Source organism: Microcaecilia unicolor, chromosome 3 (assembly GCF_901765095.1).
Source record: "Microcaecilia unicolor chromosome 3, aMicUni1.1, whole genome shotgun sequence".
In the NCBI taxonomy this organism is placed as follows: Eukaryota; Metazoa; Chordata; class Amphibia; order Gymnophiona; family Siphonopidae; genus Microcaecilia; species Microcaecilia unicolor.
The window spans coordinates 233,453,781-233,478,642 of NC_044033.1; the positions used below are offsets into that span (position 1 = coordinate 233,453,781).

At 43.2% G+C, this 24,862-nt stretch overlaps 1 protein-coding gene across 1 annotated transcript in view; it reads right to left on the minus strand.

The window, feature by feature from the left end:
• The window catches only part of MVB12A (multivesicular body subunit 12A), a 97,292-nt gene that overhangs the window by 36,130 nt on the left and 36,300 nt on the right, over positions 1–24,862 (minus strand). The window contains exon 4 of the mRNA XM_030197567.1: positions 12,713–12,809. Coding sequence (XP_030053427.1) covers positions 12,713–12,809 — 97 coding nt within the window. The remainder of the gene's footprint in view (positions 1–12,712; positions 12,810–24,862) is intronic.

Consider the following 24,862-nt stretch of genomic DNA (forward strand, 5'->3'; position numbering starts at 1 on the left):
TTAACAAAGCCTACTTACATAGCAAATGAAACATACCATACAAACTACAAGCTATCAAATTCAAACAAAATAAATCCTGCACAAAAACATCATGCAACGTACCAAAAGCTTCACAAAAGGGACAAAGTGCCTCCAGCAGCAGACTGGCTAACCTACAGAAGAGGGTTTTAAAGTACAATCATTGGGGATGGGTGAACAAAGCCCCTAAGCATGTAAAACATTAAATACCTCTTTAGAAATGGGGAAAAAAAGACAAAATCTGGAAAGCCAAATATATGAATGCATGTACTAGGGGAAATAAGGCTGTGATGGAAGAAGAATTTGATTTGTATATATGGCAGTCAAAGAAACATGGTTCATGGACAAACATTCATGGACAAACACAACTGGGAGTTCCTCTGCAAGTACCTGCTTGTGTTGAGCTGAACGAAATGAGCCCGCGGTGGACAATTTGGAGGTTTGGATACCAGATTGAGGGTGTATCCTAACTGAACTATCTGAAGAGGTTATGAGAGGCCGTCTTTGGTGAAAAAAATTTAACCTCCCACCAACCGGTAAGTCGTCCGGCACGGACACTTTTATGGTGATTATGCTCTGCTGGAGCCACTCAAAAGCCCGTCCCCTGCTTTTGTGGGAGCAGTAATGATCTTAGGCGAATGTTGTTGAACGAGAGCCGGAGCATACCTATGCCTAGAATAGGCGTAACAAGTACTACGGGACCCACCAAAACACCTTGTAGATGAGGAGGTGGTTGCAGAAGGCGCCCGGCGGGAGAGAGAAGACATAGCATCGGTATGCTTCTTGATCTGGTCAACCAGCTCTTTGACCTTCTCTCCGAAAAGATTATCCCCCTGGCATAGGGCATCCGCTATTCTCTGCTGAACCGAATTGTCCAGGTCAGAGATACGCGGCCATGAGAGTCTGTGCATTGTTATACCCCGTGCACTGATTCTGGATGCCACGTCAAAAGTGTTATTAAGTGCCCCTGGCCAAGAACTTGACATACCTTCTGCTGCTTGACCAGCTGGCAAAAAGGCTCAACCTGCTCCGGAGAGAGAATATGAACAAGTCAGACAGCCGCCTCATCGAGTTCCGCAAGTAGACAATCGTGAAGAGCTGGTATGATTGAATACAGGCGATGAGCATCGCGACCTGATACATTTTTCTCCCAAGAGTCCAAGGTCCTATGCTTCTCTGCCTGGGGGGGCGCCAAAGCATAGTCCCTAGTACTTTTGGCTCTTTTGAGAGTGGCATCCACCACCATAGAGTTGTGGGGTAACCAAGACCCTCACCAACACTGATTCCCTGTGGATACTGGGTGTCAATTTTCTTGGGGGGGCCACAGGGACAGACAGGGGATGCCCAGTTCCACACGAGTACTGCCTTGAATACCTCATGCAAGGGGGCTGTTACTGCCTTGTTAGGTGGTGAGGTGTAGTCTAGGACCTCGAGCATCTTAGCCCTGAGCTCATCCTCCACTTCTACTGGGAAGGGTATAGCCTCGGACATTTCCCACACAAACGAGGTGAGAGGCTCTCAGTTGGCGAAAGCCTTCTCTGAGGTAGAGGGGAAGGTTCTGAAGGAATCCTATAGGACTCATCAGAGGAAAACTACCAGGGATTCTCTTCAGACTCCCATGAGCGCTCCTCCTCGGCGACAGACAGCACGTCCCTCGGTGATGTCCAAGACCGTGCCCACCTTCACTTCAATGACCCATGGCCCTGAGAACGGCGTTGAGGAGTCTGTTCTTGCCTTGACTCCAGCGAAGCTTCCTCCATCGATGTCGGAGAACCAGCCAGCCTGGGTGGCAGTCAACACTGGAACCACAAGCGGTGCCGCGGGCCAGGTGGGGCTGCAGTGGAAGGCTTGGTAGGCACAGGCACCACGATGCCGATGTACATCGCTGCATAAAGGCCTCCAAAAGCTCTGGGAGCAAGGCCCGGAGAAGCTCAAGAACCGCCTTCGGTAAAGGCTGTGGGGCTGGTGCGGGCTCAGGTTGCCTAAGCGCCTGGGGTGCGGGAGCAGGATCTCAGCTGCTGGGAGACAGGCACACTGGCTCTTCTTGAATGGAGGGGAAGTGCTCCTCATGGCGCTGATGCTTCTCGGGAGCCAGATCCCTCGCCATCCCGGAGCTCCCGGCACTGTGCGAAGGAGATCGGTGTCGGTGCTTCTTGGCCTTCGCCTGATGCACCTCACCGAGGCTCCTCGGTGCAGACGAGGACGACGTGGAATCCTTATGATACCTTGAGGTTGGATCCGACGACTGTCAGTCCCTGGTGGCCTGCATAGGAGGAGGCCTCGAGACAGGTGGAGACCCACTCGATGCCTCACTACTCCCAATGTCCCTGGGTCTCGCAGCAGCAGCCATCCCAATGTGACTCCCAATGTAGATGCCTCCGTCAACGAAAGCCCAGACTGAGCTCCAAAAAGTTTCTCTCTCTGAGCTTCTCAGGAAATTTGCGTCCTTTTCTTCATACGAAGACAAAGGATGCAATTTGCCGGGCTATGGTCGGGCCCAAGGAACTGGATATAACAAGAATGTGTATCAGTACCCGAGATGATCCAGTTGCACCGAGTACGCTTGAAGCCACTGGGAGTCTTCGATGACATGGAAGGGAAGACGGCTTCAGGGAAATCACAAGGCTTGAGTGTGCCTATGAATAAAATAAAGGCACAAAAATAGGGATTACCGCAATCGAGCAAGCCTAAGTACGGCCCACAATGAAAAAAATAAAGAAACAAGGCAAAAAGAACTAAAGAAAAATAAGGGAACTTTAAAAAAAAAAAAAGAAAAACAGCTAAAAGATAGCCGAAAGACACAGACCAAAGAAGGAAAGCTCTTTCCTAGGCAGTAGAGGATCCGCAGAGAACACCTCTATTCCTCATGCGGAAAAAAAAAGTTTGCGCAACTTGTGAGAAGGATACAGCCTGCTTGTCCACAGAGAATGTATTGTACTCTTTTGGGATCTTGCCAGGTACTTGTAACCTGGATTGGCCACTCTTGGAAACAGGATTCTGGGCTTGATGGACCTTCAGTCTGTCCTAGTATGGGAACATTTATGTAATATATTTATGGTGCAAAGGTGGTGGACCTCACACATCATCTAAATAGCACTAGGGAGGAGCCGGCTGTCTTGGTACATGACATAGGACAATGACATAGGACAATGTGGAAGGGAGGTTCTGGAAGCCAAATTTAGGCTCTTAGGTAGACAGCTCAAATTCAGAACCTTTAGCATTTTCAGAAGTGCTCCCCATTCCACGTGCAGGGCCCAAAAGACAGGCAGAGCTCCGGAGTCTCAATGCGTGGATGGGGTGATGGTGAATGGGTTTTAGATTTGTAAAAAAACTGGGCAACATTCTGGAGAAGAGGGATCCTATTCCAGAATGATGGGCTTCACCTTAACCAGGATGGGACCAGGCTGCTGACATTGACATTTAAAAAGAAAATAAAGCAGCTTTTAAACTAGAAACTGGGGGAAGGCCGACAGTTGTTCAAAAGTACATGGTTCAGAACAAGGTATATTTCAAAGATATCCTCAAAACAGGGAAGATAGGGTATCCCGATAGCGAGGTTGCAATAGAGACCATAGTAGGCCAGGAGGGGCATAATCGAATGCAAACGCCCATCTCCATGGGCGTCTATCTCCGAGGACGGGTCTGCGAAGGGGCGGGCCAGACCGTATTTTCGAAAAAGATGGTCTAGACATAGGTTACCTGTGTCCTGCTCTTTGTATCTTCCTGATAAACTATTAACTCCTTTATTCTATTTCACCCCATTTTTATTCTATTCTATTAACACAAAACAAAACAAAAAAAAATCTGGCCTTTCACTTGCAAAGAGTCTGACCACTATACGTTCCTTATCTGTCTCTATCCTATTGCCTATATTGCACTATGATTTTATATTTTTATGCTGGTATTGTCTTAAAGGGATTTTAGAGAATTGTGCTTTGAATATCTGTGCTAGTGATTTCATCTTTTTATGCTGAGGAGTGTGGTAGCCGTGTTAGTCCACTCTTAAAGTTATCAATAGAAATCAAACAAAATAAAACATGGAAAAGAAAATAAGATGATACCTTTTTTATTGGACATAACTTAATACATTTCTTGATTAGCTTTCGAAGGCTGCCCTTCTTCGTCAGATCGGAAATAAGCAAATGTGCTAGCTGACAGTGTATATAAGTGAAAACATTCAAGCATTACTATGACAGTCTTGACAGGGTGGGAGGGCAACCTTCGAAAGCTAATCAAGAAATGTATTAAGTTATGTCCAATAAAAAAGGTATCATCTTATTTTCTTTTCCATGTTTTATTTTGTTTGATTTCTATTGATAATCTTTTTATGCTGGAATTGCCTTAAAGGTGTTTTCATTGGAACTGTGTTTTAACCTGTGCCAAGTGTTTTAAACCTGTGACTTAATCTGGTGACATTGAATCTGGTGTCTGTTTTCATTAGAATTGTGTGTTGAATCTACATTGCCAGAGACTTAATTCAATCAGTTTTGGTTACATAGCATCTGGTGACTCATAGTTCTGGAGGTGCAATTTTGTTTTGAGCTGGGTAGTAGAACCTAAATTTATCTTGTGAGCTGGGAGCTGCGCTGGGCATTTTCAGACTTGGTTTGATTGGTAACCGAGGTTACCTGTGTCCTGCTCTTAATATCTTATAATATCTTCCTGATAAACTATTGACTCCTTAATTCTATTTCACCCCATTTTTATTCTATCCAATTAACACAAAAAAACACCTGTCTTTTCACTTGCAGAGGGTCTGACCTCTATAAGTTCCTTATCTGTCTCTATCCTATTGCTTATATTACACTGTGATTTTATATTTTTATGCTGGTATTGTCTTAAAGGGATTTTAGAGAATTGTGTTTTGAATATCTGTGCTACTGATTTCATCTTTTTATGCTGGAATTGTCTTAAAGGTGTTTTCATTGGAACTGTGTTTTAACCTGTGCCTTAATCTGGTGACACTGAATCTGGTGTCTGTTTTCATTAGCATTGTTTGTTGAATCTACACTGCCAGAGACTTAATTCAATCAATTTTGGTTACATAGCATCTGGTGACTCATAGCTCTGGAGGAGGGGCAATTTTGTTTTGAGCTGGGTAGTAAAACCTGTTTATCTTGTGAGCTGAGAGCTGCACCGGGCATTTTCAGACTTGGCTTGATTGGTAACTGAGGTTACCTGTGTCCTAGTCCCACCCACCCATCCCTAGGTAAACTCCCTTTATATAGGGCAATCAAGGGACAAGTATCTTCATTACACTTAATTGGTCAATCCTAATTCTTGTTATTCCCTCTCATAGTTCACCTTTTCACACTTGTGAATCACATCATTATGACCTTTATTCAGTGCAATATATGTTCTGCTTTAATTCTAAAACAAACTATCTGGAACCTTAGAGCTTGTCCTGTCTCCAAATATTAGCCTTGAAAGGAGAGATCAACAAACTCAAGAAGGAATTAACTACAATTAAAGAAGCGTCCAGAATTAGTCATTTCCCAGCTAATTTACCACCACCACTGCCTCAGAGAATGAAACATCAGAGGAATAGATGGGTCACAGTAGGTAGGCTCTGGTATACTAAGGGCTAGATGCACTACGTGGGTTTTAAACTGGTTTTAGCCAGTTTAACGTGCAAGTAGTAAACAGGGACATGCACAAAAGGGCATTTTCCGATCACGGTAGCAGCTAACAAAAACGGAATGCAAATGATCCAAAGTCTATTATAATGAGATGCACTACCGTTTTCAGATTCCCTTACCGTGGAAAACCTAACGGGATGTCTGCACCTCTCGTTGGGGCTGCTGTGAGGGAATCGGAAGGGAGAAAAAAAGTGCTAGTCAGGGACGTCCTTCTAAAGTGCCTAACATGGACGTCCTTCACTCACAAAACCAAAAAAGGACGTCCCTGACGAGCACTTGGACGTTTGCAGCTTTCTGCAAGGGAAGGACTACCCGCTTTAAACGGGGGGGGAGAGCGACTCAAAAAAACAAACAAAAAGGAGGCTGAAAAGGAGAAGCGCTAAGCAAGACGCGAGGCATGGAAAAACAGACTGGCTTCTCAGAGTGTCCAGGAAGGGGGGGGCGTGGAGGCTGTCGCGTCTCGCAGCCTCCCAGCTCCAGGAATAGCAGCGCGCACTGGCTCTCAGGTGGACAGGCAGGTAGCGCTGCCGCATTTCCCGGGTGGGGGGGAAGTGGGGAGCCGGTCAGTTTGTGCAGGTATTTTGGTGGCTTCTTGACTGCATAGAAGCGCCTCCGGCTGAGGCGGACAAAGGTGACAGAGAGAGAGAGCTCGGGCTAACGGAGAGCAACGTTATTGCAGCAGTTGAAAACCTGATGGGGTGCAAGCAAAAAAGATGCCCCCCCCTTCCTCACGCCCCGTGCTGCCGGACTAAAGAATGCAAGGCTGCTGCAGTTTTAACTCTTGTGGGTCTGCAAAGAACAAAGGAGGGGCGCTTTGCGGTCCATTTCTTGGGCCCTGCTCATCAGATACGTCCTTTTTTTTTGGGGGGGGGGGGGCAGTTTCAGTGAAGGACGTCCTTGGCTGCTCGTCAGAGACATCCTTTTGTTTGTTTTCTTTAGTGAAAGACGTCCATAAAGGATGTCCTTGGCATGCGCAGAGCAGCCAGCATAATGCTTGGCTGCTCTGAGCATGCTCAACCGGCCGAGTGGCTTCCGAGGAAATAGAGAATGCAAGTGAGCTACAACGAGCAGCTCATTTGCATTCCATTTCCTTGATGCATGGCCATTCCCTACCAATTCGCTATGGAATCGGTAAGGGAAGGGCTCTTCCGAGGACCTTAGTGCATCTGGCCCTAAGATCTGTGACACAGAAAAAAACACTTGCCCTTCCAAGCTTTGCCCCTGTCAAATTCTTTTACAGCGTTGCATCATTATGATAGCGAAAAAAGAAGTACTGCGGTAGAACCAGAAGCAATGAAAATAGCACAACTCCAGAAACATCCCCCAACTAATGACAGAATTGTGAAAAACAGAAAATTATTACTGCTCGGAGACTCCATTATCAGAGGCATTAACTGAGGAGCACAGTTCAGGGGTTCCAATATAGTGAAATGTCTTCCAGGATCTTCAGCTACAAGATGTACAGACCAAATACTGAAAGTCATCCGAGAAGAGAGCGAGGCTTCTAACGCTGATGTTGTAATTCACGGGACAAATGACCTGGCCAACAATAGCAAGTTTACAGCACAGAGAGCATTCCAGAAGTTTGGGGAGGGACTGAAATCTTTGGTTCGGACTGTGGCTTTTTCTGAAGTAATTCCTACGTTGGGGAGGGGAGAGGAAAGACTACGCAAAACAGAGGAATTCAATAAGTGGCTTGAATCTTGGTGTAAAGAAGAAGGTTTTAGATACATAGGAGAATGGGGTAATATGTGGAAAAATAACAGGCTGTACTGTAATGATGGGCTACATCTTTATGTGATGGGAAAAAGGATCCTTGGGGAGAAATTCAGACAGTATGTTTCTAGACATTTAAACTAGAGGGTGGGGGTGACAAAAGGAAACAAGGGATTTCGGAAAGTCACCCCCAGAATAAACATGATGGCAGAGGGAAAGGTCATGTAAATATTTAAAAAAAAACCCCAAACTCACTAAGCACATGGAAAGATATGTGCACAAATGCTCATAGTCTAAGTAAAAAGATTAAAGACTTGCAAGCCCTGATGTTTGAAGAAAACTTGGATATTGTTGCTATTATGGAGACGTGGTTCAACGATTCTCATGAATGGGATGTGACCGTACCGGGCTATAATCTTTTTAGGAAGACTAGAGAGGGCTGAAGAGGTGGAGGAGTGGCTCTGTATGTGAGAGAATATCAGAGCGGCTGAAATGCAGGGAACCTGGGGAAAAGAAGAAGCTTTATGGATCGTCCTGGAAAGAGAAGACGGAACCTGTATCAATATGGGAGTTATCTACAGATCTCCTGCGCAAACGGAAAAGTTAGACAAGGATCTGATAGAAGATATTCAAAAGATTGGTATGGAAGGGGAGGTGCTACTGTTGGGAGATTTCAATTTGTCTGACGTGGATTGGAACGTCCTGTCTGCAGAATCGGAAAGAAGTAGGGAGAATGTGGATGCCTGTCAAAGTGCCTTGCTCAGACAAATGGTGACGGAACCCACAAGGGAAGGGTCGATGCTAGATCTAGTGCTCACTAATGGAGGTAGTGTTTCTGATATCCGGGTGGGTGCCCACCTATGTAATAGTGATCATCACACCGTATGGTTTGATATAAGGGAGAAGGTGGAGTGCGGAAGCACAAAACTCAAAGTACTGGATTTCAGACATACTCGTGATAAAATGGGGGAATACCTGAAGAAGGAGCTGTTGGCGTGGGAAGGCGTAGGAGAAGTGGAAAAACAGTGGTCCAAGCTAAAGGCTGCTATAAATATATCACTGATTTGATAGCTAGTAGATTGTTTTACTAGTTCTATAGTTTCTGTCACGGTCTCAGGCTCTAAACAAACAGTCACGGACTCTGGAACAACGTGAGCCCTTGGCCTACTGTCGTTGAGCGGCAGCAGGAGGCAAACCCCCCTCCCCCAACCAGGACTGGACTAACAAGCAAGTATGGAGCTGAAGCTGTAGGCAGGCAATGCTGGAACAGACAGGACTAGAGCTGAAGGTAGAGGGGACTAGAGCAAGCAAGGCAGACTAGGCAGAACACAAAGCTGACCCACACAGACAAACAGAACTAAGGCTGAAGGCTGATCCTAGCATACAAACAGAGAAGAACAGAAGCAGAAGTGCACATAGGCACCCTAAACAAGAAATCAAGACAATAAGTGCTCACGGGCACACAGAATATGAACAAGGCAGAAGTGCTTCACTGCACACGGACTAACCTGGAGACCTTTGGCATTGCAAAGGCACTGAATGAAAGTCCACCACTTCCTTATAAAGGCCCTCACTAATGATGTCACACCTACAGGACAGAGGCAGGAAACACACTGAACACCAAAGTGAGGCTTGAAAACACAAGAAGTGGAAACACTACAGGACAGAGGCAGGAAACACACTGAACACAAAAATGAGGCTTGAAACACTACAGGAAAGAAACAACAATGCAAGGTGAAAGAACAGACAGGAGCCAGCTCAGAAGCTGACCATCAGGAAATAAGGTGAGTCAAAGAGGGGTCACGACCACAGTCGTGACAGTTTGTTTGTGTCCATATAATTGGAACCTATTTTGTTCTTTATAGAATTTCCTTTTAGCTTGTCTTATTTTGTGTTTGTACCTCTTTTGTGTAGAATTGTGGAAAAGGTGATTTAAAGGAAATATTGTGGAGTGGGCAGAGATTTGACATTAAAAGATTTCAAATCCTTTTTACTAGGCATCACTTGGAAATGTGGGAAGAATTTTTGAACTTAAAAGGTTTGTTTTTGAAAAAATGTGATAGGATAGTTTTGTTTATGGAGGATAACCTAGTTGGAGAAGGTGACTGTTTCAACGGTGGACAGAAAAAAGATTAATAAGGTTTAATCGGTTTATAAAAGACAAAAAGTTCATTCCCTTATGTCAGTTGAGGGAGCAAATTGGATTGGCTACAGTTGATTAGCTAGCTGTATTACATGTTCATTGTTGTATGAAAAGGGTTAATGGTGTCTGATAAGGCTGTGGAGTATTTGCTAGTTATGTGGGACGTATAACAAAAGGGGCCCTTTTTACTAAGCTGCATTAGGTACTAACAGTGTCACACGGCAATCCTAAATCTGCATGCAGTATTTGTGTGCTAAAAAATGTTTCTTATTAGTTTTGAGAGGGTGTGTTAGGCATTCCTGCGCTAACCAGTTAGAGAATCTACATAACTGCACACTAACTGGTTAGTGCAAAGATACCGTGTGAGCCCTTATCGCCTACAAAATGGGTGCTCAAGCAGTAATTTAAAAAAAAATGGCCACTCACCAATGACATTAGAACATAGCAATTAATGATAAAAATAAAAGCCATTTTTACAGCTGCTGTAAAAATGGCCGTAATATATGGGAAAGACCCGCATAAGGGTGTACTAAGGGGACACATCGCAGCTTAGTAAGAGTACCCCAAAATTATATAGATATTTAAGAAGGCGATAGGATAATTATTTGTAAGTTTATGGAAGCTTGAACAGTGTGATTTGGGAGGGCATTTTACTGAACTGGAATAAAAAAAAAAAAAAAAAAGATTTTCAATGAGGTGGGTAAAGTTTCCATTTGTACAACTATTATGCTTATAACATTTTATAATCAGTGGTATTTGACTCCAGTTAGATTATGCAAAATGTATTCAACCGTTTCCGATTTATGTTGGAGAGGATGTGGTGAAGCTGGGTCATACTGGCATATTTGGTGAGAGAGTGCACTAAAATTCAGGCCTTTTGATCTTCAGTAGGGCACGGAAAAGGTGGTGGTGTAATTAAGGTAGGTGTGTCGTTGCGTATTCACTTTGTCAGACCCGGCCTCCAGCCCCACCTTAAAATCCTCTCAGCTCTATTCTTCATCCAATCAGCAACATTCATAGGCTGCCTACGGCCTGCACCGGACTTCCTCCTGAATTATCTCGCCCTTCACAAAACAGGAAGTTGTGTCAAAGGGGCGGGATGGTTCAGGAGGAAGTCCCGGTGCAGTCTGAAGGCAGCCTATGAATGCCGTTGCCGCAGCATGGGTAAAGACTAGAGGGGGAGAGGGGAGATGCATCACCTGTAAAGAAAAATTTCTGGCTACGCTATTACCTCCTGGTGGCGACAAACTGTACATGAATTCAAGAAAGCTTGGGATAAGTACAACATAGGCTCTCTAGGGGAGTGACAACAGATGGTCTTTATCTGCCTTCATTTTTCTCTGTTTCTATATTTCCATTAGTAGTTTCATTAAGATGCAATATAATAGTAGGACAGTAGATTCTAAAATTTATGTTATATAATTTATTTAATAAAGATTTACAATATTTTAATAAAAGGTTTTTTTTAATGTACTGTTCTCTCCTACTGTGCATTTCCAGCTCAATCAGAAACAGGACTGGGATCTGGCCCAATAAGTCTTCATTTGCAATTACCTGTAGATTTTTTTTTTTTTTTTAATATCCTCTCCTAACCTACATTTATCCAGTCCTTAGTTGGGGACCATGCATCTGGGCTCCTTGCAGGAGCCTGCGATCATAGGCTCTAAATCCAGCCACTAAGGAGCAATTCTAGAATTAGGCACCCAATTTATGTGCTCATTTTACGTGGGCCATGTCACTGATCTGCATAACTGCAGTTATAGAATACTAGCATTAGTTGAAACTAAAGCATCTACATTTAGGCACTAACATTTGCAACATTTAAATGCCCTATGTTTATTAGGATTTATTTACCACCTTTTTGAAGGAATTTGCTCAAGGCAGTGTACAGTAAGAAGAGATCAAACATGAGCAACAGGCAATTACAGCAGTACAAATATTCAGATAACAATACAAAGTATGGCATAGTATACTACTTAGAATGTCAACACAATATGTAAGAACATTTTAATTGATAGTGAAGAGTAAAGCAAAGATGGAACATAAAGATAGGTAAGAGAGTAAGTAGAGTTAGAAAGTAAGGTGACTGATTTAAAGGAGGTCAGAGAGATGGTTAAATATTATCTCAGCTAGGGTAGGAGTGGATAAACATGTGCACAGCCTGAGCCATTCCTTGTGTGTTTGTGTGAGTGAGACTAACAAGTTAGTTACTTCTTACATTAAAGGCCTGGTTGAACAGCTAAATTATATAAGCGCTTTTTCTTGCAAAATCATATCAAAACATCTAACACTTATTTACGATTTCCCCAGCCAACAGAAGAGTATTTTTCACATCCATTAAGGATGGCTATAAGATGGTTGGATTGAAGTGAAATGATCACTTTTGTAAAAGATTAATGATGAAAGATACACAAAAAATTATTTTTTAAAAAATGATAAAAAAGATGTGTCCCCTAGACCTATGACAAGGTAGGGGGCGTGAGTCTAGAATTTAAGTGTGCAACATATGCATAAATTTAGGTGACCTGTTATATAGTACGAAGGGGTAGGTGTCACAGTTGCAGGATGACAGACTTCCTCAACTCCAGGTTTACAAATGTTAATTCCACAGCATCTTCAGCCCTAGCAAATCACAGCTGAGAATCTCAAGATCCCTTAGCATTCCAGTGCACAGCCTGCTGGGCTAAACCTCATTTCTGTGCTTTGGTATATAGCAGTGGTTCCCAAACCTTGTCCTGGAGGCACCCCAGCCAGTCAGGTATTCCGGATATCCACAATGCTTGTCCTGGAGGCACCCCAGCCAGTCAGGTATTCAGGATATCCACAATGAATATTCATGAGTGAGATTTGCATGCACTGCCTCCACTTTCACTCCATCTTTGAATGCAGTCATGATCCTCTCAGCCATAGACTATACCTTGGGCCCCAACTCCTGTAGCCATGTCCTGCAACCTTTAATTTCAAGACACATTCCTGTGAGTAAAGGCCCCATTGCCTGCAGTTCTCCTTCCTGCCTCTGCTCCTTTCCCTCCCCCCTCACAGGCAGTCCCAGCTCTGCAGTAGGTAAAGCAAAGCCCTTTTGGAGCAATCATGCAGGACTTGAACATTTAACACATATGTACATAAAGTGATTGATTCAAGATAATTTAACCGGTACAGATATGAGCGTGAGAAGGAAAATTTGAAGGGAACTCACTTGGCTCCAAGAACTCCCCTATGTAGGAGAATCCTGCAGGCAGTAGAGACCTCTCATTCAGGATTTGAATGTCCGTGACCACATTTCCTGTAGAGCTCTGGAAAAAGAAAGGTGTAGCACTCATGTAATTACTGGTGAATGTTACACAAAGTGCTGCATAGATGCAGTCCTATGCACCACACCCTCCCATGAAGAATGTAACTAAAAGGGTGAGGAGTTCAAACCATTTCCTTTAACAGATACAATTTTGACCAATTTCTGTTCTGTCAGAACATTCATCTGTCACAATATACATCCAGGTCGCTCCTAAAACATATTCTAGACAGTATTCATCCCAAAACTGGAATTTTTTTTTTTTTTTAATGTTGGCTGCTAGGGGCATTTTATACCCAAAAATTCAATGCCGGGCTGTCTTTGTACACTGATGCTAAATATCTGGGGTTGGACTGCACCAAGACTTATTCAGAACTGGTGCTACTCACATTGGTACCTGAACAACTACCCAGATAAGAACATAAGCCTTGCCATACTGGGACAGATCAAGTACCTGGCAATATACCAAAAAGTGTAAAACAGATTTTCTGCTGCTTATCCTAGAAATAAGCAGTGAATTTTCCCAAGTCCATCTTAATACTGGTTTATGGACTTTTCTTTTAGGAAATATCTAAACTTGCTAAGCTGCTTTTACCACATTCTCTGGCAACGAATTCCAAAGTTTAATTACACGTTGAGTGAAGAACTTTTTCTCCGATTTGTTCTAAATTTACTACTTACTGGGGGGGGGGGGCTTTTACAAAGGCGTGCCCAAAGTGGCCTGTGCTGGTGTAGGCGCGTGTTTTGGACACATGCTGGTCCATTTCCTGAGAGTGCCTGGAAAAAAAGGGATTTTTTTTTTTTAAATGTGCCGGAAAATAGACGTGTAGCAAAATGAAAACCAGCACGCGTCCATTTTCGGCCCAAGACCTTAACGTCACCCACTGACTTAGTGGTAAGGTCTCATGTGCTAACTGGGCCGTAAGCGTTCAGCGCGCACCAATTGCAGATTACCACCACGCGTTTTGGGCACATGCCAAAAATGGAATCACCGCTCAGGACACACAGTAGCCGGGTGGTAGTGCCAAATTTGATGCACGTTGGAAGCGCATAGGCACCTATGCACCTTTGTAAAAGGGCTGCTAGATTCATAGCATGTCCCCTAGTCCTTGCATTTTTGGAAAGAGTTAAGAGTAAGAAACTGATTCCACCATTTCCACTCAATATTCTATCATTTCTCTCCTCAGTCATCTCTTCTCTAAGCTCAAGAGCCCTAGCCTCTTTAACCTTTCCTCATAGGGAAGTCGTGCCATCCCTTTATCATTTGTCACTCTTCTCTGTACCTTTTTAAAATTCTGATAAATCTTTTTTGCTGTCCTAACAAGTGCAGATTGATTTGTCATTAGTATAGAGGATCTCTCTTTTGGTTGAACAGAGTGGGCGCTGTAAAGATTAACATAGTGCCTATATACCTTTACTTGCTTCAATCCCTCCCTCTGCCTATTCCAAGATGTCCACTTAAGCAGTGACAATGTGATAAACCCCGACCTAGAATATTTCAGTTGGGGATATCCTGAAAACCCCCAACTGGCTGGGTGTGCCCCGAGGACTGGGTTGAAAACCTCTGTTTTAGATTCATCCGGAAGGGTAAACCTCCTCGAATTGGGCTACATATTCTCTGAACACATAAAACAGAGGGCGGTTTGGGTATACCCAGCCTCCGGGTGTATTATGAAGCTGCACAAATGCGTACATGTGGGATTGTCAGTCTGGGACTATCACTAAGCAATATTTAGTGGGCAACAATAAACTGTCCCATATGCCATGGGCTCGGAGGGAGCTACAGGCAACTTGCGAGATTGTTAACCCATTCACAAAACATATCTTATCCATGTGGTGGAGGATATGGGAGGGTAGCAGGGGAAAGCTAGGACATGATAAAGCGTTATTGACCTATCTTTTTATATTATTAAAGTTTATTGTAGCAAACAAAAAAACCCCACAAAGATCAAAACCAGAACAGCAGTTGAAATGCTACAAGGCTCTAACCCCCACCCCCATCAACAAAGTAAAGCTCTCCCTACCCTCAGGTAATCAGCCAACAAAAGCTGCTGTCCATCTCCCAGCCATGGAATCAAGAAGCACCCCCATCCCACTGCAGGGGACTAGGGTGCAGAGTGGACCTCCGTATTTGTACGCGGCTTCCAGTCACAATAAACATCCCATACATTGGGAAGGATCTGACCAGTTCGTATCACTGTGAGCTTTGTCATCCGGTAGATGTAGTTCACTCTGCACAACACAACTGCCATAGAAGGGAGAGCATAGGCTGTTTCCAAGAGCGGCTAATACTAGTTTACTTGCAACAAAAATACTGGTGGCTAATTTATGGTTCCAGCTTTACCCTTCTCAGCTTACAATGCAGTAAGCAATATTCCACCTTGACAGGATATGGAGCCTGAATCATTTGATGAACCAACTGCAAAACTTCTGTCCAGAACTGTAGGGCCAAGGGGTAAAGCCACCATGTATGGTACAAGTCTCCTAATGTGCCATAATTTCTACAGCAAAGACATATCCCATGACCAAACATTTTAACAAGGTGGTGTGAAGTACCAATGATACAAAATTTTACACAATCTCTCCTGAAGATTATTGGCAAATTGAAACCTTAAGCAAGTACATAAAACATTTATTCCATTAGCAGGGTTCATATGTGGCTCCCAAATCTTACTCCCATTTAGCCACAGTTATTGTATGAGAGAATCATAAGATAACAATGCATTATGTAACCATGAAAAACATCCCAGTCCACTCCCTCCCCACATCGCCCTTTCCAACTGAGTCTCAGTAAGCTGGAGTTCACCCCAAGCTCTACAATGAATATAGTTCCTAATCTGTCTGTATTGGAAAGTGTGATTTTTTTTCTTTTTTTTTTTTTTTGGGGTGGGGGGGGGGGGAAGAGCCCATATTCCATATTCTTCCTGAAGATCTGAAAAACGTAGAATTTCCCCTTCTTCCCAAATCTGATCCAAATACTGAAGCCCATGTTGTTCCTAACAACAATATGTGGTATTAAATCCATCCAGTCGAAACCCTTGTGCAAACTGAACTGCCATATGTAAAAAGAACCCCCCCCCCCCACACACACAAAAGAAAATGGCACCCATATGGCACCCCAAATTTGTAAAGCGTGAGAACTGGTGGAGCTCGTCTGATCACGTTATGCAGTTTTCACATAAGAAGTGTAGAATATTGTTATTACTTGCCTTCTGGGAAAAACAGGTCAAGAAGCTTCTAGCAGCCAACTAGGCCTAAAATCATAAACTGTCTCTGACCTAAGATTTAACAGAATTAGTGCAACACAGAATTGCACAGGATTGTGACAGCCTGAAGGATAAGTGAAACTTGCAAGTTTGCAAAAAGAGCTGAGCTGAGGTAAAAATGGCAAGGTGCAAGAAAACAGAACTTTAAGGGGGGCTGGTCGAAACTTGGAGGACAGAATAGTCATCTTGGTCGAAACTAGGACTGCCTAATCATCGCGATCGAAACTAACATGTGTTTGCTAATGTAAAAGATAGTACTTAAAAGGGTAAGCCCCACCACAGCTCACGTAGAGTTCCCCTGAGGACACACAGCGCGAAACATGCTGAGCATGTAGGGAGCCAGGGAACCAAAAACACTGACTTGAAGAGAGAACTCCAGTCCCGCATTAAAGGGAACCAAGGAATGATTGGATTTTAATTTCACCCAGGATGGGGATCCCCACAGGACATTAACATCTACATAGCTGAACAGCACAGACTCCGAAACGAAGCTAAGTAGCAATACTTAATATAAAGATATTATATATTAACAACAATGAGATAGGAAGGAAGGAGTTGTGCAATGATGTTTATTTGAGAGTTTCGCAGGGAATACTGCACGCGAGTCCTGTGGACGATACCCCCTCCACTGAGCACAGCATATTTAACAATAATAAAAAATTAGTTTTGCACAGCACATTGGGAATAGGTATAATTGGGTTTTAAATGAAAAGGAAAAAGGTTTCTCATTACAAAGTCTTAGAAAGAAACAGGTAGAAACCGGACGATACTCAGCTACCCAGAAAGAGCGTAGTAAATTCAATTTTAACTGCCAGACCCTCAACCATTCTTCTAACATTCGGATATCCCTTCTCATCGTTTCTACTCCCTCCAGGGTATTCACTCTATTGGCTGTTTTCATGTCATCCACAAAATGGCAAACCTTTCCTTCCAACCCTTCAGCAATATCTCCCACAAATATATTAAACAGAATAGGCCCCAGCACTGACCCCTGAGAAACTCCACTGCTCACCTTTCTTTCCTCCGAGCAGATTCCATTTACCACCAACCTCTGCCACGTGTCGGTCAACCAGTTTCCTATCCAGTTCACCACTTTTGGTCCTAAGTTCAACCCTTTCAGCTTATTCACGAGTCTTCTGTGGGGGACCGTATCAAAGGCTTTGCTGAAATCCAAGTAGATTACATCTAGCGAACATCTTTCATCCAGTTCTTTGGTCACCCAGTCAAATAAGTCAATAAGATTTGTTTGGCAAGATTTTCCTTTGGTGTCTAGAATTTTTTCCTCCTCTTATCGGCTCCTGTACCAGCTGCTCCGTAAAGCAGTCCTTGATTTAAACAAGGAATTTTACCTCCCTAGCATGCCCTGATGTTACCAGTCAATATCGGGATAATTGAAATAACCCATTATTACCTTGTTGCCCAGCTTGTTAGCCTCCCTAATTTCTGATAACATTTCTGCATCCATCTGTTCATCCTGGCCAGGCAGATGGTAGTACACTCCTATCACTATCCTTTTCCCCTTTACACGTGGAATTTCAATCCATAGGGATTCCAAGATGTGTTTTGTTTCCTGCAGAATTTTCAATCTATTTGATTCAAGGCCCTCCTTAACATACAGTGCTATCCCTCCACCAATTTGATCCACCCTATCACTACAATATAATTTGTACCCCAATATGACAGTGTCCCACTGGTTATCCTTCTTCCACCAGGTCTCATTGATTATTATATATAATTTTTCATTTAGTGCAATATATTCTAACTCTCATTTTATTTCTTATGCTTCTGGCATTCACATATAGACATTTCAAATTATGTTGTTCCTATTTACATCATGCTCAGTACTCGACCGTAATAATATGCAATCTTTTATCTGATTTTTATTTTTATTTAAGGACACCTGATATACAATGGTCTCTTCTGTAACCTCACTATCGGGATACCTTTAAAAGATACCTTATTCTGAACCATGCGCTTTTGAGTGACTGTCGGCCTTCCCCCAGTCTCTAGTTTAAAAGCTGCTACATCTCCTTATTAAATGCTGATGCCAGGAGCCTGGTCCCACCCTGGTTAAGGTGGAGCCCATCCTTTCGGAATAGGCTCCCCCTTCCCCAGAATGTTGCCCAAGTTTCTTACAAATCTAAAACCCTCCTCCCTGCACCATCATCTCATCCATGCATTGAAACTCCGGAGCTCTGCCTGTCTTTTGGGCCCTGTGCATGTAACGGGTAGCACTTCAGAAAATGGTACCATAGAGGTTCTGGATTTGAGCTTTCTAAGAGCCTAAATTTGGCTTCCAGAACCTCTCTTCCACATTTTCCTGTGTCACTGGTACCCACATGTACCAACACAGCTGGACCCTCCCTAGCACAATCTAAAATCCTATCTAGGTGACACGTGAGGTCCGCCATCTTCACACCAGACAGGCAAGTGACCAGGTGATCCTCACGTTGCATCACACTTTCAAATCTGACTCCTGGAAAAAATGAATTTATATTAGGTTTTACATTTTTTGTCCTGATCTAAAGTACTGGTAAATTTAACATATTTACTAGTACTTCAATCCAGGCAAAAAAGTCTATATAAATATACACTGATAAATTTACCATATATTGCAATGTTACAACTTTTTATTTTGAAAATGGAGTGGGAGTTGGTACATTTTTATCGACTCCAATTCTGACACGGAGGGGAAACTGTCCTCCCGGCGTCTACGCTTCTCAGGTGCCAAATCAGTCGGCGTCCTGGAGCTCCTGGCACCAAGTGACGGAGATCGAGGACGGTGCTTCTTGACCTTCGCCCAATACATGTCACCCATGCTCCATGGTGCCGACAAGGACGTTGAATCCTCCCATCGCCTCAGGGTCGGGTCCGACAATGGACAGTCCTGGGGGCCTGCATAGCAGGAGACCTTGAGACAGGTGGAGACCCACTTGATGCCTCACTGCTCCCAGTGTCTCAGGGTCTTGAAGCAGCCATCCCTACCGTGACTCCCGATGCAACACTCAATGTCGACATCGAAGAACAGGATCAGGCTCCAAAATCTCTTCTCTGTATGAAGACAAAGGACACCGTTGGCAGGGTTATGGCTGGGCCCAAGGCACTGAAGACACCAAGAATGGGTGTCTTTCCATGAGATGGTCCAACTGCACTGGGTACAATGCTTGAAGCCACTGGGAGTCTTCGTGGACACGGAAGGAAAAATGGCTTCGGCAAAAGTAGTCATGATGGTGCCTAAAAAGAGGAAAGGCACAGAAAAGACCTGACCGGGCAAGCCTAAAAGCGGCCCGTGTCAAAAATAAAAGGAAAACGGACACGGGGCAAACTTTAGTAAAATAAAGGAAAATATATATATAAAAACACGCCGAAAGGCACTGAAAAATTGCTCTGCCGAGCGTGTGAGAAGCGAGCAGAAAAAGACTGCTACTACTCACGCAGAAACTGAAAGTTCACGCGGCGGGCGGGAAGGCACTCACGCATGCGCACTAGAGCGTGGCTCACACTCCTCAAAGCTCTAGATTTTTCCTTTGGCAATTTTGCAGAACCAGGCGACGCAGGATGGTGTCTACCCAATTGTGAGAAGAAGCAAGCCTGCTTGTCCTTGGAGAAAAATAAAATACCCAAAGGTAGTAAAAAATGGTTTTATTTCTAATTTATTAGGTGGAATATGTTAACTTTAGAAATGTGCATCATGGATGTCTTTGTATTTTGTTGTGGAAAATGAGCAAGCAAATCAGTATATTATCCAAAACATTTTATTGAAGATACCGTATCTAAGACAGTTGCCCGACACAGGCTGTGTTTTGTCCACAAAAGGGCTGCATCAGGGGCTACAATAAACAAACATATTAAATTATAGAATCTAAACATTATAAAAACAAATCAATGATATTTAATATTAAAAATTACAAATTAAACCAACCATAAAACATGTAAAATAGACATGAATTGTTAACAATGAGAGTCACTTTCAATTTTAAAAAAGGATAATATACTGATCTGCTTGCTCATTTTCCAAGTTGGATTTCGCAGATCGTTTGTCTTGCTGTTTTCTGGGACCCACCTTTGTATTTTGTTGGACATGAATTCTGTTTTTATTTCTCTATGTTTACTGATTTATTTATCGGGATTTATTAACCACTTTTATGAAGAGATTTACCCAAGGCAGGTACAGTTTAACATAAAACTACAACTTTGTTAGCAGCATAATAGTAAAAATTCTCAAATATAAACATGAGGTAAACTTGAGAGCAGCAAATTTAAACCTATAAAGCTGTTAAAATCGCAAGAGGATTGTGAAAAATTGCAAGAGGAACTTATGAGACTGGGCATCCAAATGGCAGATGATATTTAATGTGAGCAAATGCAAAGTGATGCATGTAAGAAAGAGGAACACAAATGATCTCACCAATTACCACCCAGTGGTATCTATCCCATTAGTAACCAAAGAGAGCTTGGTGACCAAACAGCATGGACAAGTTCTCAATACTACACGACTCACAATCAGGACTCCACCCCCACCACAGCACTGAAACTGTATTAGTCACTCTCCTGGCCAAATTCAAACAGGAAATAGCTACAGGTAAAAGCATACTTCTCCCTCCAATTCGACATGTCGAGTGCACTCGACATGGTAAACCACAATATATTACTAAGACTCCTTGGCCACTTCGGGATTGTTGGAAATATACCAATTGGTTCAAAAGGTTTTCTAACCACCAGAACATACCAAGTAAAATCAAACTCAACCATATCAACACCGTGGAAAGCAGACTGTGGAGTACCTCAAGGATCACCATTATCACCAATACTCAACGTAATGATGATCCCACTGGCAAAGTCCTTATCCAATCAAGGCCTCAAACCGTTCATCTATGCAGATTATGTCACAATCTATATCCCCTTCAGTCATGATTTGACAAAAATAACCAATGAAATCAATGAAGGACTGAACATCATGGACTCTTGGGCAAACTCATTCCAACTGAAATTGAACACTGAAAAAACACACCGTCTCATCCTCTCACCTCAATATAACAAGTACAAACCCACCGTCTCATCCTCTCACCTCAATATAACAAGTACAAACCCACAACCATAAACACTCCAGGACACACCCTCCCCACCTCAGACAGCTTGAAAATACTCGGTGTCACAATCGACCGCAACCTTACTCTTGAGAGCCAAGTAAACTCCATAATAAAGAAAATGTTCTACTCAATGTGGAAACAAACTAATAAAACCTTTGTTCCCGAGGGAAATGTTTTGAAACCTAATACAATCAATGGTCCTAAGCCATGCAGACTATTGCAACGGAATTTATGCAGGATGTAAAGAACGACTCACAAAAAAACTACAAACCGCCCAAAACACAGCAGCCAGGCTGATATTCGGCAAAACACAATTCAAAAGTGCTAAACCCCTCCGAGAAAAAATGCATTGGCTCCCAACCAAAGAATGGATCATCTTCAAAGTCTGCATCCTGATCCATAAAATTATCTATGGCGTAGTCCCAGGATACATGACAGACCTTATAGACCTACCAACCAGGAACAGAACCGGATCATCAAGAACATACCTAAACCTACATTACCCAAACTGCAAAGAACTCAAATACAAAACAATTCATGCATCTAACTTCTCCTACGTAAGCGCACAACTATGGAACGCACTTCCAAAAACTGTGAAAACAATCCATGACCACCTAAACTTCAGGAAATCACTAAAAACCAACCTCTTCAAAAAGGCTTACCCCACCGATCCAACATAAACCCCCACACCAAGCAACACATAATGATCGTACTGGACAATATACAATCTTCACTCCCTCCCTCCTCATTCGAAAACATAACCTTGTATTTGTTTCTTAACCGGACTTGGCGAACACCTTTACGGTACTATGTAAGCCACATTAAGCCTGCAAATAGGTGGGAAAATGTGGGGTACAAATGTAACAAATAAATAAATAAATGATGCACGGTTCCACATTATGAGTCGCCGCTCAAGAAAAAGATCTAGGTGTCATTGTTGATGATACATTGAAACCCTCTGCTCAATGTGCAGTGGTGGCTATGAAAGAAAATAGAATGCTAGGAATTATTAGGAAAGGAATGGAAAACAAAACTGAGAATGTTATAATGCCTCTATCACTCCATGGTGCGACCACACCTCGAATACTGTGTGCAGTTCTAGTCACCGCACCTCAAAAAAGATATAGAGGGGCATAATCGAATGGAGACGACCATCTCTAAGGACATCCCGGCAAAGGGGCGGGTATTATCGAAACAAGATGCGCATCCATCTTTCGTTTCGATAATACGGTCAGGGACGCCCAAATCTCAACATTTAGGTCAACCTTGGAGATGGTCAACCTAGAGATGGTCGTCCCCGGTTTTCGGCGATAATGGAAACCGAGGACGTCCATCTCAAACGACCAAATCCAAGCCCTTTGGTCGTGGGAGGAGCCACAATTCGTAGTGCACTGGTCCCCCTGACATGCCAGGACACCAACCGGGCACCCTAGGGGGCACTGCAGAAATTGCTCCCAGGTACATAGCTCCCTTACCTTGTGTGCTGAGCCCCCCAAAACCCACTCCCCACAACTGTACACCACTACCATAGTCCTAAGGGGTGCAGGGGGGCACCTACATTTACAAGCAATAAAATAACTTGCCAGAAATACAGAGAAACTAATACACAAGAATTATTTCAATCAGGTAATTCTATACTCTTCCTTAGACCACAAAATAGGGAGAGTGAAACAAGACAAGGAGATCAATTAAACAACAGTAAACAGAAAGAACATGGTATTAACCTGATTATCCCCAGTTATTATTTATCTGAATCATTATTCCACATTGATCGTCTGGTTGGCTTCTTCAAGCCCAAAACGGTGTATATTCAATTAATTTTGTTGGAAACATACTTATTGTCCAATATTAGTAGAAATAATACACCTAATTTCATTTTTTTCTCTTTTAAAACCAGAAATTATTTAACAATGCAAACACAAGTCTAATCCAATTCCCACTGATTAAGATAATCCCAGTTTCACAGGCTTCACGCCTTTTGAATTTAAATTACTAAGTAATAATTTATATTACTAAGAGGAATCATTATAAAGGAAAATAAAATTTTCAGGAAATATTTCTGAGGAAATCTTTAGGAGTCATACCTGGAACTCTGGGAAAACAGCACTCTCAATATTAATCATCTGTAATAATATTCATTTTGTTCAAATTTCTGGTCTATTATCATTTTCAAAATCTTAACCGTTTCCTACTCCTATAGAACTTCATTTGCTGTATCAATTTTTCTTTCTCAAAGGGTTCGATTAGGTTATCCATGTAGCTTACTAATAAGATTATATCTGAAGTAAAGTTATTTACTACCACCGTTAGGTCCTGGAGCGCCTTCCAGATGATAATCAATGTAACCTCCACTGGAGCCAAAAACTCCAAGCTGATAGCTCTTACGGGTTTAGAAGAGGCACCGCCAACTCAGGTACAGCTGTAAACGACTTCCATTTCAGCATGGACTCCTAACTCACTCCTCCACTCCTTTGGACATGGTGGTTAAATGATTCAGGAGCGATGAAGTTGTTTCCAGGTCCAAGAGCGTCGACACTCCTTCGCCGGCGCTAATCAAAGGACTCACTAACCCAGTCATCTGTGAGCAGCTCGTCGCACAGCTGTCCCACAGTTGCTGCACAGGGGACAAAACTCTGGCCATCGGCGGCTGACCCACGATTGTCCCCTTCCTCTCAGTTAAGGTAACTGCAGTTGCAGAGAGGAAATTTCAAGTAAACAAAGACAGAACTTCAGAGGACAGCTGGGCCGTTGAGCGTACAAGTTTCAGGTCGTCATCTTTCCACTCTCCCTAGTTTGGGACACTCTTTGTCTGGTTTCTCCTCAGAGGCCTGTCTGATATGGATAACCCTTCAGCATAGCCCTCTGAGTCACTGAAACACAGAAGCCCCTCCACCACTGCAAGGTGGTGTCCCTCGAAGGGGTGGAGTTAGCATTTTATCAGGTTTTCCATTATTTCAGTGTGTCTGGTAGTGGAAAACTTTACACTGCTATTACTCAGATGGCATGATAACTTCCATGGGAAAAATGTGCTAGTAATGGTCTGCATTTGCTGTTGAAGGTTACATTTAATTCATAAGAACTATCATACTGTATTAGACATGGAGGATCATTTTCAAAGCACAAAGCTTATGTAACTTTGTAAGTCTATGTACTTTGAAAATGAGCACCTAAAGGCCCATGAGGGTCATATATGACGTGTGTCACGTATGCGAACACTGTCCTAGAGATGGGAGGAGTTCTCATCCTCCTGCAGGGGGGAAGGTAGTTCTCATCTTCCTACAGGCCACTTTGTTCAGGGAGGCATCCCCCAGGAAAGAACCACAGTCCTCCATGTTGTTCATATTCCATATGTACCCACCCTCCATGAAGAAGAGACAAGATTAGCTCCTGTTCATGATCAGAGCACTCATTGAGCTGCCTGGCTCGTTGAGAACCTAGGCTGGGCACCTTGAGAACCTTGGTCCTCAGAGGGACCCATGAAGGCCCTGAAACAAAATCTTTAAATTTCTATAGGGCACTTTGAAAACAAATTAGTTAGGGCTTGTAACTTTGAGGTTGAATTGTCTTCCCCGAATCCCCCCCCCCCCCCCCCCCCCACACACACACACAGGAAAGAGCCCTGCAGCCCCAGCCCTGAAGGATTCAGAAAGAAACTGCACTGGGCCCAATTCCGAAATAAACTACCATCAGTTGCAGCCCAT